Below are 16057 nucleotides of genomic sequence, written 5' to 3'. Positions count from 1 at the left end.
TTCCTGACTTCTCTTTAGGTGAAATAATTTCTTTTTTAAAAAAACTTCTCTCCATAATGGAAGAACTTGGACTTGATTTTTTTCCTTTGAGGATGGGCAGAGAGGGAGGACAGTTGAACTGTGTTGATCCCACATTGAGGCCTTTACCATTTTTTCTTCTTGCCACTTAACAGCAATTTCTTCTCAGTTTCTTTCATCCTTTTCCTCTTGGATCATCCTATTCACGTTTAACCACACCCCTGAACTCACGAGCCACTGTACCACAAAAGAGACAGAAATCCAGGAGGAAGAAAAGGGTGAAGTGAAGCACACTTAATTCTTTTATCTTGCTGCATTCAAAACTTTTTTGCTGGATTTGGCTGGCTGCTCGGGTTCCTATATGGCTCTGTGAAACAAGTAAAACGATACTTAGTGGAATATTCCATTACAATCCAACAATTGGAATTCCTGATATAGGTCATTTTAAACAGATCTTACTCATGTAAGTCTCTCTGGGAAGAATTTTGGTCATTATCATCTGGAGCAGAAGCAATGGGGACACCAGAGAACTCTGCAGACACTGCAGTTAGTAAGTTTGTTCTGGCAAGATCTTTAACTGTCCTGGTTGAATGAGTAGTTACAGGGCCTTCATTAACCATGTCCCAGGAAAAAAAGAAAGGGTCATTCACTGAGTGCCTATTATTTGCTGTGCACTGGAGATAAAGTTGATGAAGACAGGTCTTCTTTGAGCTCACTCTCAGTAATTTCTAGGCTTTTCATACAGTCAGATGTTTGGCAGAGGTTTGTTGCATATGACTTTAGATTTAAAATAAACTTCCTTGAATGAAGAAATATTATTGGTAATAGTTGGATGTGAGGGCGATCTGGCTGCAACATCTGTCACCCCATTGATCGCCAGGGTTGATTCGGTGTCCCCTTCCTCCCTCACTGCTCCATGTGCCTCCCTCCTGAAGCTGCACCCTCGGTCGAAGAGGACTACCCTCCCCACTAGAAGAGAACTGTTCTTTGGTCAACGGTATGTGAGTAGCTGCACTCCCCTGCCAGAACCTCCAAATAATTATTGGTAATAGTTGTTCTCAAATGTAGAGGGAAGCCCATTACAAGCTGTTACCTTTGCTGAGACCTTAGTATCTGAACAGGTTTATTTCTCAGTTTTTCCTTTTTCCACTCCCTTGATGCTGCAACCCATTCCTCATACAACTTCTAGAGAAAGGTAATTCAGGATGATAAATTTTCCTAGGGCACCCAATCCCACTCTGTAGGTTCATTCTTCTCTCCTTCCCCAGTCTTGGGTGACAGTAGTTGAAGTTTCCTTCTCTCCTTATAGGTGATAACATTATCAGCCACTTACTGTAACTGCTTACTATTCTTAATATGAAACACTTTCATTACCATTGTATGAATGAGAACAGTGCAGTTTTATCTTCATGCATCATGCTGGCCAAGCTTTCCTAAACAATTTTACCCCTTCTGGATTTGTGGTGTTGGATATAGTATAGGAGATTAGACCTTTTTCAAGATAGAAACAGGGATGGGAGGGAGGGGAAAAAGTGCAAAAATTGGGGCATCCAATCACTGCCACACAGAAGTATCGATTCTCCAAACAAAACATGCTTTGCACAGTTGAGTGCAATCCAAGAATTTATGAAGTAATATGTGACTGGGAACTATAGTGCATGCAAAGAGAGTGTAGGACATATGACACATTCATCAATGTTCTCATCAGGTAAATATTTACAGTCTTATCTTAAAAATAATAACCTTTGCCTTTGCCTGGCATTTCATTCTACATAAAGTACATACAGTATGATCCCATTTGTTCAAATGTGTTTATTGGAAAGGATTTATTTCCATTTCACAGTTGGGGTTTGAAGAGAAATCTGAACTCAAATACATATCTTTTAGCTCCATGTCTGGTGCTTTTATCATTACATCATCTTACACATTGAAAATATGCAATCATGTGAAACTATCCGAATGTCCTATTTTATGATATTGGTAATAAGTCCTATGAGGTGCTGGCTAACATAGAATGGTGTTCTTCTAGGAAAAATAGCAATGTCTATGGAGTCAAAAGACCTGAATTCTGGCCCAGCTTTTGCTCTTCATTCTGTGACTTTGAACAATATTCTTAACTCTGTGAACCTTGTTTGCTCACCTTGGAATATAACAATGAGAGTTGTTGCCTCCTTCAAGGAGTTGCTAAGAGAATCAAATAAGATATTTGCAAAAGCTCTTTTCTAGTTAAAGGGCTGTACAAGTATAATACATAAATAGTAGATTTGTGTTGCAATTTTCTTGAAAATGAATTGATGTTTATATCATTGATATAATGAGAAAAGAAATCCAAAGTCAAAATAGCATGTCTCCCATTGTCTGTAAGAGTTACGACTTGCTAGGAGCACTTTAAAGAGAAGATTATTCTTTGAATACAGTGGGATTACAGTGTCCTCCACTCAGTTGACCTTTCCCTCTTAGCTAGCTGACTTTATGTAAGTTAAATTATCACTGTCTCCCTCAGAATTTCCAATTGTAGGCAGTCTTTGCTCTGTGCCCTATATATTCCAATATACTGATAACTATACATTCAAATAGCAGCTTTTCCTAAATACTATTCATCAATTTCCTGTGTCTATTCCATTGAAGGTACTGTGAGGTTTAAAAAGGTCTGTAGACTACATAAGATCAGTTTTCTGGATCACTTAGTCTAGAATGTCATTTTCACTAGACTAAACTGCCTTTCAAGCAAAAAGTTAGAAAGCCACCACCATCAATTTATATCGGATTTCTTTGCTTTTTGTCTTTTCCTTTGAAACTTTGCTTGTTCACTAAAAAACCCTCTTAACCGGCCGCCTCTTAGCTTACTCAGTGGTTACTGTGTCTATAGCGTCATTTCCTTCTTGAATCACGCTGTCTCCCATCATGCTGAGCAGCTAGTAGACCTCTCTCTGTAATGCTGGTGTACTCCTGCTCCATGCACCTGGGTTCTGTATTTCCCAAGAATGAGTAAGGTTTGTTCTTGTTTGACTTATTTAGGGCAGTATAAAAAAATCACTGCAAAATTTAGTGGCCTCAAAGATACACAGCAAGTTACTATTTCCCATAAATTTGTGTTCCAACTGGGTCTATTGATAGCTCTTCTTTAGCTGCGCTCAGCTGGTGCCCAGGCAACGGTGGAAGGTATAGGAAGTCTTCACTCTCATGTATCTTGCCTCGTAGTGCCTCTCTGTGTGGCCTCTCCACATGGCTAGTTTAGACTACATCTCATCACAGGTGCTCAAGGTAGTTGGACTTCTTACATGATGGCTACCTTCCAGAAGGAAAACAGAAGCTGTCAGGTACTAATAACTAAGCCCCAGGCCAGGCAATGTTGCTTCCTTTCATTCTTTTGGTCAAAGAAGGTCATGAGGTCAGTCCAGATTCAAAAGCAGGGAAATAGATTCCACTGCTTGATGGAACCTCATGTGCATAAAGGGCAGGAAGGAACTGATGGCAGCCATCTTTGGAGATTCACTACCAAGATTACAAAACAGCTATGCCTGTTAAATATGTTGTCATTCACTACTTAATTAAATAGCAAGTAAACTGATACAATATAAAAAGAAACATTTGTCTCTAGAAAACTAATTTGAATGCTTTGGAAAGACTATAAAAAGAAAGTTGCTAAGCAGCTGTAGAATTAGATGTGAAAAACAACTGTAGAAGATTAAGGGGTTTGAATTATAAAAATCTACCTGAGTGAGAGTTTAAGTTCATGCCAATTTAAATAAAATTGAAAATCAGAGAAAATACATTAGGGGTATAATTTCCACAGAAAATTGGAGAAAGGTGATCCTTGTTTTAAAGTGGCAAATGAATGCATTTCCTACATCTTTTGAGGAAATCATGTGGGTTTTTTTTCTTCTTCATTCTATTAATATTTATATGGTGTATCACATTGATTTTTTTTGTATGTTGAAACACACTTGCATTCTTGGAATGAATCCCATTTGGTCATGGTGTATAATCTTTTTAGTGTGCCATTGGATTTGGTTTATTAGTGTTTGTTAAGGATTTTTGCATCTATATTCATAAGGGAAACGGGTCTGTAATGCACTTTCCTTGTGATGTCTTTACCAGGCTTTGGTATCAAAGTAATGCTGGCCTCAAAGAATGAATTAGAAAGTATTCTCTCCTCTTGAATTCTTTGGAAGAGTTTAAGAAGTTTTGACATTAATTCTTCTTTAAACGATTGGTAAAATTCACCAGTGAAGCCATCTGGTCCTGGACTTTTCTTTGGTGGAAGGTTTTTGATTATTGATTCAGTTTAATCTCTCTGCTTGTTATAGGTATATTGATATTTTCTATTTCTTCTTGAGTCATTTGGGGTCTCTGATTAGTTCTAGGAATTTTTCCATTTCTTCTGGATTTCTAGTTTGTTAGCATACAATTGTTCATAATACTCTCTTATAATGCTTTTTATTTTTGTAAGGTCAGTAGTAATATCACTATTTTTTTCTGATTTTAGTTATTTTTATCCTTTCTCTTCTTTTGTTGTCAATCTAGCTGAAGGCTTATCAATTTTATTGATTTTTTTAAAAAAAACAACTTTTAGTTCTGTTTATTCTCTCAATTGTTTTTCTGTTCTCTATTTCATTTCTCTGCTCTAGTATTAATTATTTCCTATCTTCTGCTAGCTTTAGGTTTATTTTGTGCTTGTGTTTTTAGTTCTTCAAGATGTATGTTAGGTTATTTATTTGAGATCATTCTTTTTTAATATAGACATTCATAGCTATAAATTTCTCTCTTAGCACTGCCTCTACTGCAGCCCATATCTTTTGGTATGCTGTATTTGTTTTAATTCTTCTTTAATTTCACTTGCAATTTCTATTTTCTAATTTCTCTTGTAATTTCTTCTTTAGCCCATTGGTTGTTTAAGAGTGTACTGTATAATTCCCACATATTATTACATTTTCCAGTTTTCCTTCTGCGATTGATTTTCTAGCTTCATTCCATTGTTACCAGAGAAGTTATTTTTTATTATTTCAAGAGTTAAGATTTTATTTAGACCCTTCTTATGCCCTAATTTATGTTCTATCCTGCACAGTGATCCATGTGCACTAGAAAAGAATGGATATTCTGCTGTTGTTGGGTGAATAATATATATGTTCTACTTATATTGGTTAGATTTAATTGCTCGTTCCAGGTGCTCTATTTCCTTATTGATCTTCTGTGTTGGAGTTCTATGTAGTGGTGTACTAAAGTCTCTAACTGTCAGTAGAACTGTTCTCCCTTCCTTCAATTCTGTCAGTGTTTGCTTATTATATTTTGGCACGCTGCTATTAGGTGCATATATGTTTATAATTATTAAATTTTCTTGTTGAATTGACTTTTTTACTGATATACAACATCTTTCTTTGTCTCCTGTTAAAGTTTTTTACTTGAAGTTTATTTTGACTGATATTATATGTTAATATAGCCACCCCTCTCTCTTTCGATTACTATTTGCATGAAAATATTTTTCATTCTTTTACTTTCAACTATTTTATCTATGTATCTAAGATGAGTCTCTTGTAAACATCATATAGCTGGATCATGTTTCTTTATCCATTCTTCCACTTTCTGCCTTTTGATTAGTGGACTTAATCCATTTAATCCATCTTGATATGGCAAAATTTACTTTGGCTCTTATGCTAATTGTTTTGGTTTTTTTTACCCTCCTTTCCTCCATTACTGCCTTTTTGTTATTAAGATGATCTTTTATAATGAGCCATTTTGAATTGCTAATCCATTCCTTTAGTGTAAATTTTTTAGACATTTTCTTTATAATTACCATGGGGATTATCTTTAGTATACTAAATAGATTTCAATTTAGTTTATGTTGATTCCAACTTGACTTCAATAACTTACAGATCCATATTATCTATCCCTTCCTTTTATGTTGTTCATGTCACAAATTATATCTTTATGCATTGTGTGCCCAGTAACAAATATTTGCACTTTCATAAAATGCCTATGAATTTTCAGCCTTATTAAGCAACAAAATGCAGCATTAAAAATGAAAAATGAAATAATACTGGCATATATATTTACCCATATTGTTATTTATACTGGAGATCTTTGTTTCTTCATCTAGCATCAAAATGCTGCCTAGTGTCTTTTCCTTTCAACATGCAGGACTCCCATCATTAACATTAACATCTAAGGCAGGTCAAATGTTAATGAACCACCTCAGTTTTTGTCTCAATATGTCTTAATTTCTCCCTCATTTTTGAAGGATAGTTTTGCCAGATATATTATTCTCAGATAACTTTTTTCTTTCAGCACTTTAAATGTCTTCCCACTGCCTTCTGGCCTCCATGTTTTCTACTGAGAAATTGATGTTAATTTTATTGAGAATCTCTTATATGTGACACATCAATTCTCTCACTGTTTAAAGACTTGATTCTTCTTCTTTGATATTGGACAGGGTTTTCATTAACTAAGCCATCAAAATGCAATATACCAGAAATGGGTTGGCTTTTACAATGGAGATTTATTAGGTTGAAAGCTTACAGTTTTGAGACTGAGAAAAATGTCCAAATCAAGGCATCATCAGGTGATGCATTCTCCCTAAAGATTGGCTACTGGTGGTCTTGAACTTCTCTCTCATGTGGCAAGGCACAAGATACAAGTTCTGCTGGTCTCTCTATTTTCTCCTGGGTTTTGTTGCTTTCAGCTTCTGTCTCCTCTGGCTTTCTCTCTGCTGCTGTGGCTTTCTCTCTGTGCTCCTGTGAGTTTCTCTATACTTCTGTGGCCTTCTTTCTCAGTATTCAGTCCATTTATAAAGAACTTCAGTAAGAGGATTAAGAGTCACCCTGAATCATGCCCTACCAAGGTAATCTAATCAAATGGTACGACGTACAATAGGTTCACACCCACAGGAATAAATTAGCTGTAAGGTTATAATTTTCTGGAGTCCCTCCAGAGTCAAACCATCCTTTTGACCATAATATGTCTTACCATAGGTCTGTTTGGGTTCATACTGCTTTGCATGCATTAAGCATCTTGGATTTGTACATATCTTTCATCAGATTTGGTATTATTTCTTCTAATATTTTTTCTGACCCTTTATCTGTCTCTTCTCCTTCTGAGACTCCTATGATGTATGTATTGGTATGATTAATAGTGTCCCACAGATTCCTCAGACTCTTTCCATTGTTTTTTAATTTACTTTATTCTTTCTGCTCATAAACGTGAACAATCTCAATTCTTTTGTCTTCAGGTACACTGATCTTTTGCCTCCTCCAATCTGCTCTTGAACCCCTCTATTGAATTTTTCATTTCATTTATTGTACTTTTGAGTTCCAGAATTTCCGTATTTCCTTATAATTTTTGTCTCATTATTGGTAATCTCAATTTGTTCATATAGTTTTCCTGATTTCCTTTAACTCTTTGTCCATCTTTCCCTTTAGTTCACAGACCTATTTATGACAATTTGTCTAAGAATTTTAAATAGTAATTCCAGAGGATGTACTTCCTCTGGAATATTTTCCATCAAATTCTTTACTGTGACTGGCATACCTTCCTGTCTCTTTGTATGTTTTACTTTTTTTTGTTGTTGTTGAGATCTGGACATTCTGAGTAGTATGTTGTGGATCTTCTTCAGTCTACCAGACTAAGAACAAGAAGGGGAAAAGGAAGTAAAGAAAGAGAGGGAAAAAAAAGAAAATAAAAGAACAGTAACAAACAGAAGACTTTTTTTTCTTTATTTTTTTAATGTTACATTAAAAAAATATGAGGTCCCCATATACCCCCCACCGCCCTCACCCCACTCCTCCACCCATAACAACAACCTCCTCCATCATCATGAGACATTCATTGCACTTGGTGAATACATCTCTGAGCACCACTCCACCTCATGGTCAATGGTCCACACCATAGCCCACACTCCCATAGTCCACCCAGTGGGCCATGGGAGGACATACAATGTCTGGTAACTGTCCCTGCAGCACCACCCAGGACAACTCCAACCCCAAAAAATGCCCCCAAATCACATATCTTCTCCTCCCATTCCCTACCCCCAGCAGCCACCATGGCCACATTCTCCACACCAATGCCACATTTTCTTTGATTACTAATCACAATAGTTCATGAATAGAATATCAGTAAGTCCACTCTAATCCATACTCTATTCCTCCATTCTGTGGACCCTAGAATGGCCATGTCCACTCCACATCTATATCAAGAAGGGGCTTAGATTCTATGGATGCTGGATGCAATTCTCCTGCTTTCAGCTGTAGGCGCTCCTGGCTCCCTGGTGTGGTGGTTGACCTTCTTCACCCCCATGTTAGCTGAGTGGGGTAGGTCCAATAAACCAGAATGTAGGAGTTGCAAGTCTGTTGAGGCCCAGGGCCTGGCCATCACATGGTCAGTCCAGAGATTCAGGTCCCCTGGGTATACACTAAACTCCAGCACCAACTACAGTTCCAGTAAAAGTAGCAGGATAGGCTTGTGGACAAAGATCACATCTGAGTCCAGCTCCATCACACAAAAACATAAACTCCAAAATAGGGCCAACTGACATGGCACTGAACTCCATCTGCCATGACCATAGAACCTGTGGGTCTCTGCAGCCCTCAGAAGAACCAATACCTTGGGTTGCATCTACTTTTAACTGTCTCTGGAACTCTGCTCAGTTGTACATAAGGGCAACCCCTCTGATAACCTTCTGGCTCTTTTTGGAGACTCATAGCCATATAAACTCATTTGTCCTTTCCATTTCCCCCTTTTATTCAGGTCAAAAAGCATTTTTAACTCCTGGTATTATATGTAGACTGAGATATTCTGCTGGTCTGAGTTGACCCTTTTATTCAAGGTCATTTTCTAGTTACATCATCAGCTGGTACTTGGTAGTAATCCCTCGGCGCCAGGGAGGCTCATCTCCGGGAGTCATGTCCCACGCTGGGGGGAAGGCAGCACATTAATATGCTGAGTTTGGCTTTGAGACTGGCCCCATTTGAGCAACACAGAAGCTCTCAGGAATTAACTCTTAGTCACCCTGTAGCTCTAGGTCTTGTTCTTATTTCAGGTGCACAGGCTTACAAGCATAGTCATTGGTATCAAGGGCTCATTTTTGGACCTTCCTTCTTTTTTGTTCTTTGCCATTGCACTTGGGGGATTGTTGCTGTTCATTTAGGGTCTGTGATAGAGCTCCCCTGGCTAGGGACTCAGCACTCCCTCAGTTGTTGTTTCTAATTGTATCCATTATGAAAATATCGAAACATTTTTATGTACCCTGGATACATGCCCTAGAGAACTCCTTGCCAACCATGTGTCCCCTGTCAATAACATCCCAAACCAGTATTCCTCCCCTGCCATTGTTGAACCTCTCTGCGATTCAAAACTTCTTCAAAAGTGAAGCCCAATATATTGCCAGGTTCCATTAATAGTAAAATGGAATATAGTGATGAGTTTAAAGGTTAAATATAGAATACATATTAATTTAGAAAAAGTTAAGGTACAAATAAATTGGGGTATCAAAAAATTTAAAAATGCAAAAGCTTTGTTTTTGATGTTTTGCCTTCCATCACTGCAATAAGTGTTGCCCTGTATGCAAATTGGCAAGACAACTTCTTCTGTTTTTTCCTCAGTGTCTACATCCTTTCTTTTTCTTTTCTTTTCCTAATTATTAAGCATATCTTCACAAAAATTTTAGATCACAGTAATTCATATATACAATATACAGTACCCCCACATATCCAACATAAAACCCTTTTCCCTTCCATGGCAATAATCTTTTTACATATTCATACTATATTTACTGAAACTGATGTACAGATATTGAGATAATAGCTTTCAAACAAGATAGCATTTGGGTTTACATTGTTGTTTATATTTTAGACTATACAATTTTCTAAATTTTTAGTTATCTTATGTTTTACATTATGATTTACATTTTAGCCTATCAGCCCCTATACATTTTGGTGTAATTTAACATGTCTTATATCCATCCTTGTGTAATCTTGTGGAACACTTCTATTGCCCACACAGTTACACTGATTCTATCTATTCAATATCTCTTTCCCCCTCCCCTCAGGGCCCACAGTGACAGTCAATCTTCATTGCTTGAAGGGCCATGTTCAGAGATCCTTGCAACAGTGTTGAGGGCTTGACATGTTCAACTGCGCTAATGCACTGGGAGCCACCATTTCTCTCAAGAGATACAATTCCTTCTATTGAGAACATCAGTCCTCCCCAGGATGTGGGTATACCTTCACTCTCATTATATGTCTCTGTCCAATGATAGAATCCACTATGGCAAAATGAGCACTCACACACTCCCAAGAAACCTGTCCTGAGTCAGATTATCCTCTTTAAGCATCTTAAACAGGTAACCTTCCTTATTACATTTTTGAAAAAGTTTTCTCAGCATTGTACTCTCAACCAAATACCTGACAATCTCCTATGACAAACAGAAGACTTTCCCCAACACACACACAAAGAAACATGACAAAAAAGAGGGAAAAAAAATAAGTGCTGTCTCTTAAACTCTCCTGTTATCTGCCAGTGGGAAGCCAGAAGCTGCTGTTTTCTAGACCAAAACATAGGCCAATACACTTGCTTGTCCCTCAGGGATCTACTAAACCCAAAAATATAAAAGTAGAGAAAGAAAAAAGCAACCAATAAAAAAAAAAAAAAAGAAACCAAGAAAAGGGTGCACTGACTCTTTATGTCCCTGTAGATGCTGGTGTAAGGCAAGAAGGTGCTGTTTTGGTTTCACTTTTGAGAAAAACGGAGCATCTGCTCTGGGCCTTCAAGGATCCACCTGATTAAACAACACAAAAGAGAGAGAGAAGAAACCCAACCAATGAAAAAGTGCACTGGATTAAGTCCTGGTAAATGCTGGTGTGAGGTCAGAAGCTGCTGCTGCTGCTGCTGCTGCTACAAAGAGGGCCGAAATGAAGACCTAAGTCTACCCGTGCCTTCAGGGATCTGTCAGTCCAGGAAAGGCCCACACACAGAAGGGAGAAATAAAACAGCAAAGAGGATCCACTAGTTCTTTACATCCAGGTGGATGCTGGTGGAAGGCTGGAAGCTATGCTGCCAAGAGGGCTGAAACTGAGTCCAGCTTACATGCTGATACCTTCCTGGTACCCCAAACTGACCTTGACCTTTCCCCCAACTTTTAGAGAGGAAGTATCCTCTTCCAGCCCTGGTCCCACTGGCTGCTCCCAGAAGTGGGGCTATGCTGCCGCATCTGCAGCCATTTCAGCAGCTGCTGCTGTAGGTCTGAGCAATAGGGACTGGTTACTGGTTCATGCTTTTTCACTTATAAAAGTTAAAATCTCAGCAGCCTTTTTTTTTTTTTTCCATTCATATTTTTTTTTATTGACTTTGTAATAATATTACATTAAAAATATATATGTGAGGTCCCATTCAACCCCACCCCCCCACCCCACCTCTCCCCCCCCCCCACCTCTCCCCCCCCAACAACACTCGTTCCCATCATCATGACACATCCATTGGATATGGTAAGTACATCTTTGGGCACCTCTGCACCTCATAGACAATGGTCCACATCATGGCCCATACTCTCCTCCATTCCATCCAGTGGGCCCTGTGAGGATTTACAATGTCCGGTGATTACCTCTGAAGCACCATCCGGGGCAGCTCCATGTCCCAAAGACGCCTCCACCTCTCATCTCTTCCTTCTCAGCAGCCTTTTGCTTCCTCTGGCACTCCTGTGGTTTTTCTAAATGTCCATTCTGGCTCCAAGGTTACCACCTAGTTAATTTTCATTCTTTTTCCAGCCCTTTCATTTTTCTAGTTGAGGGAATGATATATAAAAATTCCTACTCTATCATTTTGTGCTTGCACCCTTTTAAACATACATTTTTGCATTTTAAATTAAGTAAGATGTTTAAAATATGTTTTGTTGTGTTTATGGTTCTCTACTTTAACCACGTTTTTCAATTCACCAAACTACTGTCACTTTAAAACCAGTGCTACCTTTACTCCAGTTTGCAGTGACCGTTTATGTCTGAGGCCTCATCAGAAGTACATTTATTGTCCATATTTCTACAAAAAATCTCTTCAGAGAAATCCAGGCCTTTTCTATTAAGCTTCTCTCAATTCCCATTTCTACTCATTAGCCAATTAAGAAGACTTTTTAGCATTTTTGGCATTTGCAATCACAGCACCTCCACTTTCCTAGTATGAAAATCTGTTTCAGTTTGCTGAAAGCTGCCAAAAGCAACCTACCAAAAATGGGTTGACATTTACAATAGAGATTTATTAGGTTGCAAGCTTACAGTTCTGAGGCCCTGAAAGTGTTCCAATCAAGGCATCATCAGGCAATGCTTTCTCCCTGAAGACCGGCACATGGAGGTATCTGCTGTTCTCTCCCTTCTCTTCTAGTTTGGTTGCTTCAGCTCATTGCTCTTGTGGCTTTCTCTCTCTGCCCCTGTAGTTTTTTCCCGTGCTTCTATGTGTTCCTCTCTGAGTTCCTTTGTCTCCCCATGTCTCTTTCAATATTCATTCCATTTGTAAAGGACTAAGACGATTAAGACCCACCCTAGGTCATGCCTTACTGAAGTAATCTAATCAAAAGCCCTTAACTGATGTGATCTAATCAAAAGGTCCCACCAACAATAGGTTCACACACAAAGGAATGGACTAGATCTAAGGACATGATTTTCTGGTGTCCATTAGCATCAAACCATCATAATCCTGGAGAATGTTTCATGTGTATTTGGGAGCAATGTGTAATTCTGCTGCTGTCAGGTTAGGGATCTGTAGATGTCTAATATAAGTAGTTGGTTTATATTGCTATTCAAGTCCTTTATTTCCTTATTGATCTTCTGTATACATGCTCTATCCATTACTGAAAATGAAATATTGAAATCTTCAATTATTGTTTTAGAACAGCCTGTTTCTCCCTTCAATTTTGTTAATGTGTTTCATTTATTTTGGGACCTTGTTCCTTTGTGTGTTTATGTCTATAATTGTTATATCTTCTTGATGAATTGACTCTTTCATCAGTATATAATGCCCTTCTTTCTCTCTTGTAACAATTTTTAGCTAAAATCTGTTTTTGCCACCCCAGAACTCTTTTGATGACTATTTCCACAGACTATCATTTTCTATCCTTTCACTTTTAACCTATTTGTGTCTTTGGGTCTAAGTGAGTCTTTGTAAGCAGCAGAGAGTTGAATCATGCTTTTTAAATCCATTCTGCCAATCTGCCTTTTAATTGGTGAGTTTAATCCATTTACATTTAAAGTGATTACTAATAACGAAGTACTTCTGCTTTCTGCAGTTTGCTTTCCGTGTTGTGTTATATCTATTTTGTTCCTTAGTCCTTCTGCTACTGCCTTCCTTTTTGTTTGGTTGATTTTTTTCTAGTGTACCATTAAAAGTCCCTCTTCATTTCCATTTTTTTTTGTAATTTTAATGATATTTTCTTTGTGGTTACTATGGGAATTAACACAGAGCATCCTAAATTTATTCCAATCTAGCTTTATTAAAACCCACTTAGCTTCAATAGCATGTATTAATTCTGCTACTATTCAACTTCATCCCCACTTCTACTGTTATTGTCACAAATTACATCTTTGTACATTGTTTACCTACTAACATAGATTTGTGATTATTGTTTCCTGCATTTGTCTTTTAAGTCATATAGAAAACAAAAAGAGGAGTTACAAACAAAAAATAATAATCATCCTGACTGTCTTACTTTGCCAAGACGGTGCTGTAACAAATACCATACTGTGTGTTGGCTTAAACAACTAGTATTTATTAGCTCACAGTTTGGAGGCTAGAAGTTCAAAATCAAGAAGTCATCAACAAGAAAAAGAAACAAAAACAATACTCCTGCATCAGTAGTGTTCTGATGATGCCAGTCATCTAATGACTGTACTTCTGTGTGTTCCTGCTCACATGACAATCTTGATGAGGCCTCCAGTAATAGAGGTTAGGCCCACCATGATTCAGTTTGGCCACACCTAAATATGAAAATAGAAGATCCTAAACACAAATGATTCCACATTCTGACTGGTAATACATAATCAAATGCTCCTATTTACAAGTCAGTTAACACCCAAAGGAACATGGATTAAGATTAAGAACATATTTTTTGTTCAGATAGATATTTTAGTCTTTTATGTGTACTTACATAATTACCTTTACCAGAGATCTTTATTTCTTCATATGACTCTTGTTTAATGGGCCTACTGGTAACAAAATCCCTTAGCTTTTAATTATCTGGGAAAGTTGTAATCTCTCTTTCGTTTTTGAGGGATAGGTTTTCCAAATTTAGAGAACATATAGTTCCTATTTGATGTGTTATTTTTTCCTCCAGCATTTTGAGTAGATCATCCCACTTCTTTTGACTTCCATAGCTTCTGGTGAGAAACTGGCTTCTAGTTTTATTGAGGATCCATTGTATATAAAAAGTTGCTTCCCTCCTGTTGCTTTCAAGATTTTTTCTTTGTCTTTGTCTTTCAATAGTTTGTTAGACTGTGTCTTAATGTAGATCTCTTTGAGTTGATTCTGTTTGGAGTTTGTTGAGATTCTTGGATGTATATATTCATATCTTTCATCAAATTGGGGAAGCTTTTGGTCATTTCTTCATGTCATTCTCTGTCCCACTCTCTCTCCTCTTCTTCTGCATATGTTGTTATGATTGATGAGGTCTCACAAGTCTTTTAAACAGTTCATTTTTCTTCATTCTTCTTTCTTCCTGCTCCTGAGACTGCATAATTTTATTTATATTACCTGCCTACTGACTCTTTCTTCAGTTTCTTCAAATCTGATGTTGAACCCCTGTAGTGAATTTTAACTTCAGTTTTTGTGCTTTTCAGCTTCAGAATTTCTCTTGGGTTCCTTATCATTTATATCTCTTTATTGATATTACCTACTTGTTCAGACATTGTTCTCCTGATTTCCTTTTGTTCTTTGTCCAGGATTTATTTAATCTCTTTGAGCATATTTAAGGTAGTTAATTTAAAGTTTTTGTGCAGTATGTTCAATATCTGGGTTTCCTCAGGGATGTTTTCTGTTTGTTTTTTTCCCTGTAAATGGCATATGCTTTTCTGTTTCTTTGTATGCTTTGCATTTTCATTGAACACTCAACATTTTGATTGTTGTAGTATGTAACTCTGGAAATCAAATTCTTCCTATCCTAGGTGTTGGTAATGTTGCTTGTTGAAGGGTGCAGTCATCCCTTTGCTATGTGAATTTTCCAACCTATATTCCTTGTCATGTGTAGTAACTGAAGTATCTATTTGTGTTGTTTTTTTTTCATCTCCACTGTCAGCCACTTATCTGACAAGACATTTCATTGAATGCCTGGATCTGATAAGAAGAGAGAGAGAGAGGAAAAAATGGGGGGTGAGGGGGCGGTCATTCTGTCAGATGTGGCCCTGGAAGCTGGTTTAGCCTGAGGGGTCTGAAAAAATGACTAGCGCCATTGTCCCTCAGTGACCCACCAGGTAGTCAAAACATACAACACTGGCCCTTGATAATCAAGGTCATTATTGCCCAACCTGGCACCAGCTAGTTGCACAAAGAGCGTGGGCCTTAGTTCCACAACTGCCTTCTGGAAGCTGGTGGATGGAGCCTACTATGCAAAACACACTAACTCACCCCAGTTTATTAGCCTTTCTTTATCAAGCACTTCTCTGGAAAGTGGAAAGGTTTGGCTAACTTCCAGAATTCTAAAATAGTTGATTATAACAATTCTTGCTAACACAATAGTTATTTTCAGGGGAAGGACTGATTCCTGGAATTTCCTACTCTGCCATCTACTGTGACATCACATTGGAAACTTCATCATCTACTTGTTGGATTTGGAAAGCTAGAAAAGAATTAAGTGATAAATGAGAAATATATTTTTATAAAAAGTTTGTTTATTTTGTTGTTTAACTGCTGTCTCTGGGACTGTGCTGTCCACTAGAACTTTCTGTGATGGTGGCAATGTTCTATGAGCTGCCCAGTATAATAGCTACAAGCCACATCTGGCAATTGAGGATTTGAAATGTGACTAGAGTAGCTGAGGAACTTGATTTTAATGTAGTTTTTAATTAATAGATTT

The 16057-nt window shown here is 37.6% G+C and overlaps 1 protein-coding gene across 2 annotated transcripts in view; it reads left to right on the top strand.

Moving 5' to 3' along the window:
• VIPR2 (vasoactive intestinal peptide receptor 2) overlaps positions 1-16057 on the top strand; it is a 158191-nt gene that overhangs the window by 22498 nt on the left and 119636 nt on the right. The window contains exon 3 of one of the 2 annotated variants that reach the window (XM_071215386.1): positions 954-1015. The exons of the other annotated variant lie outside the window; for it this stretch is intronic. Coding sequence (XP_071071487.1) covers positions 954-1015 — 62 coding nt within the window. The remainder of the gene's footprint in view (positions 1-953; positions 1016-16057) is intronic. 2 annotated transcript variants of the gene reach the window in all.

Source organism: Dasypus novemcinctus, chromosome 5 (assembly GCF_030445035.2).
Source record: "Dasypus novemcinctus isolate mDasNov1 chromosome 5, mDasNov1.1.hap2, whole genome shotgun sequence".
Classification (NCBI taxonomy): Eukaryota; Metazoa; Chordata; class Mammalia; order Cingulata; family Dasypodidae; genus Dasypus; species Dasypus novemcinctus.
Note: the sequence above shows the minus strand (reverse complement) of the source record. Positions and strands in the feature narration are given on the sequence as shown.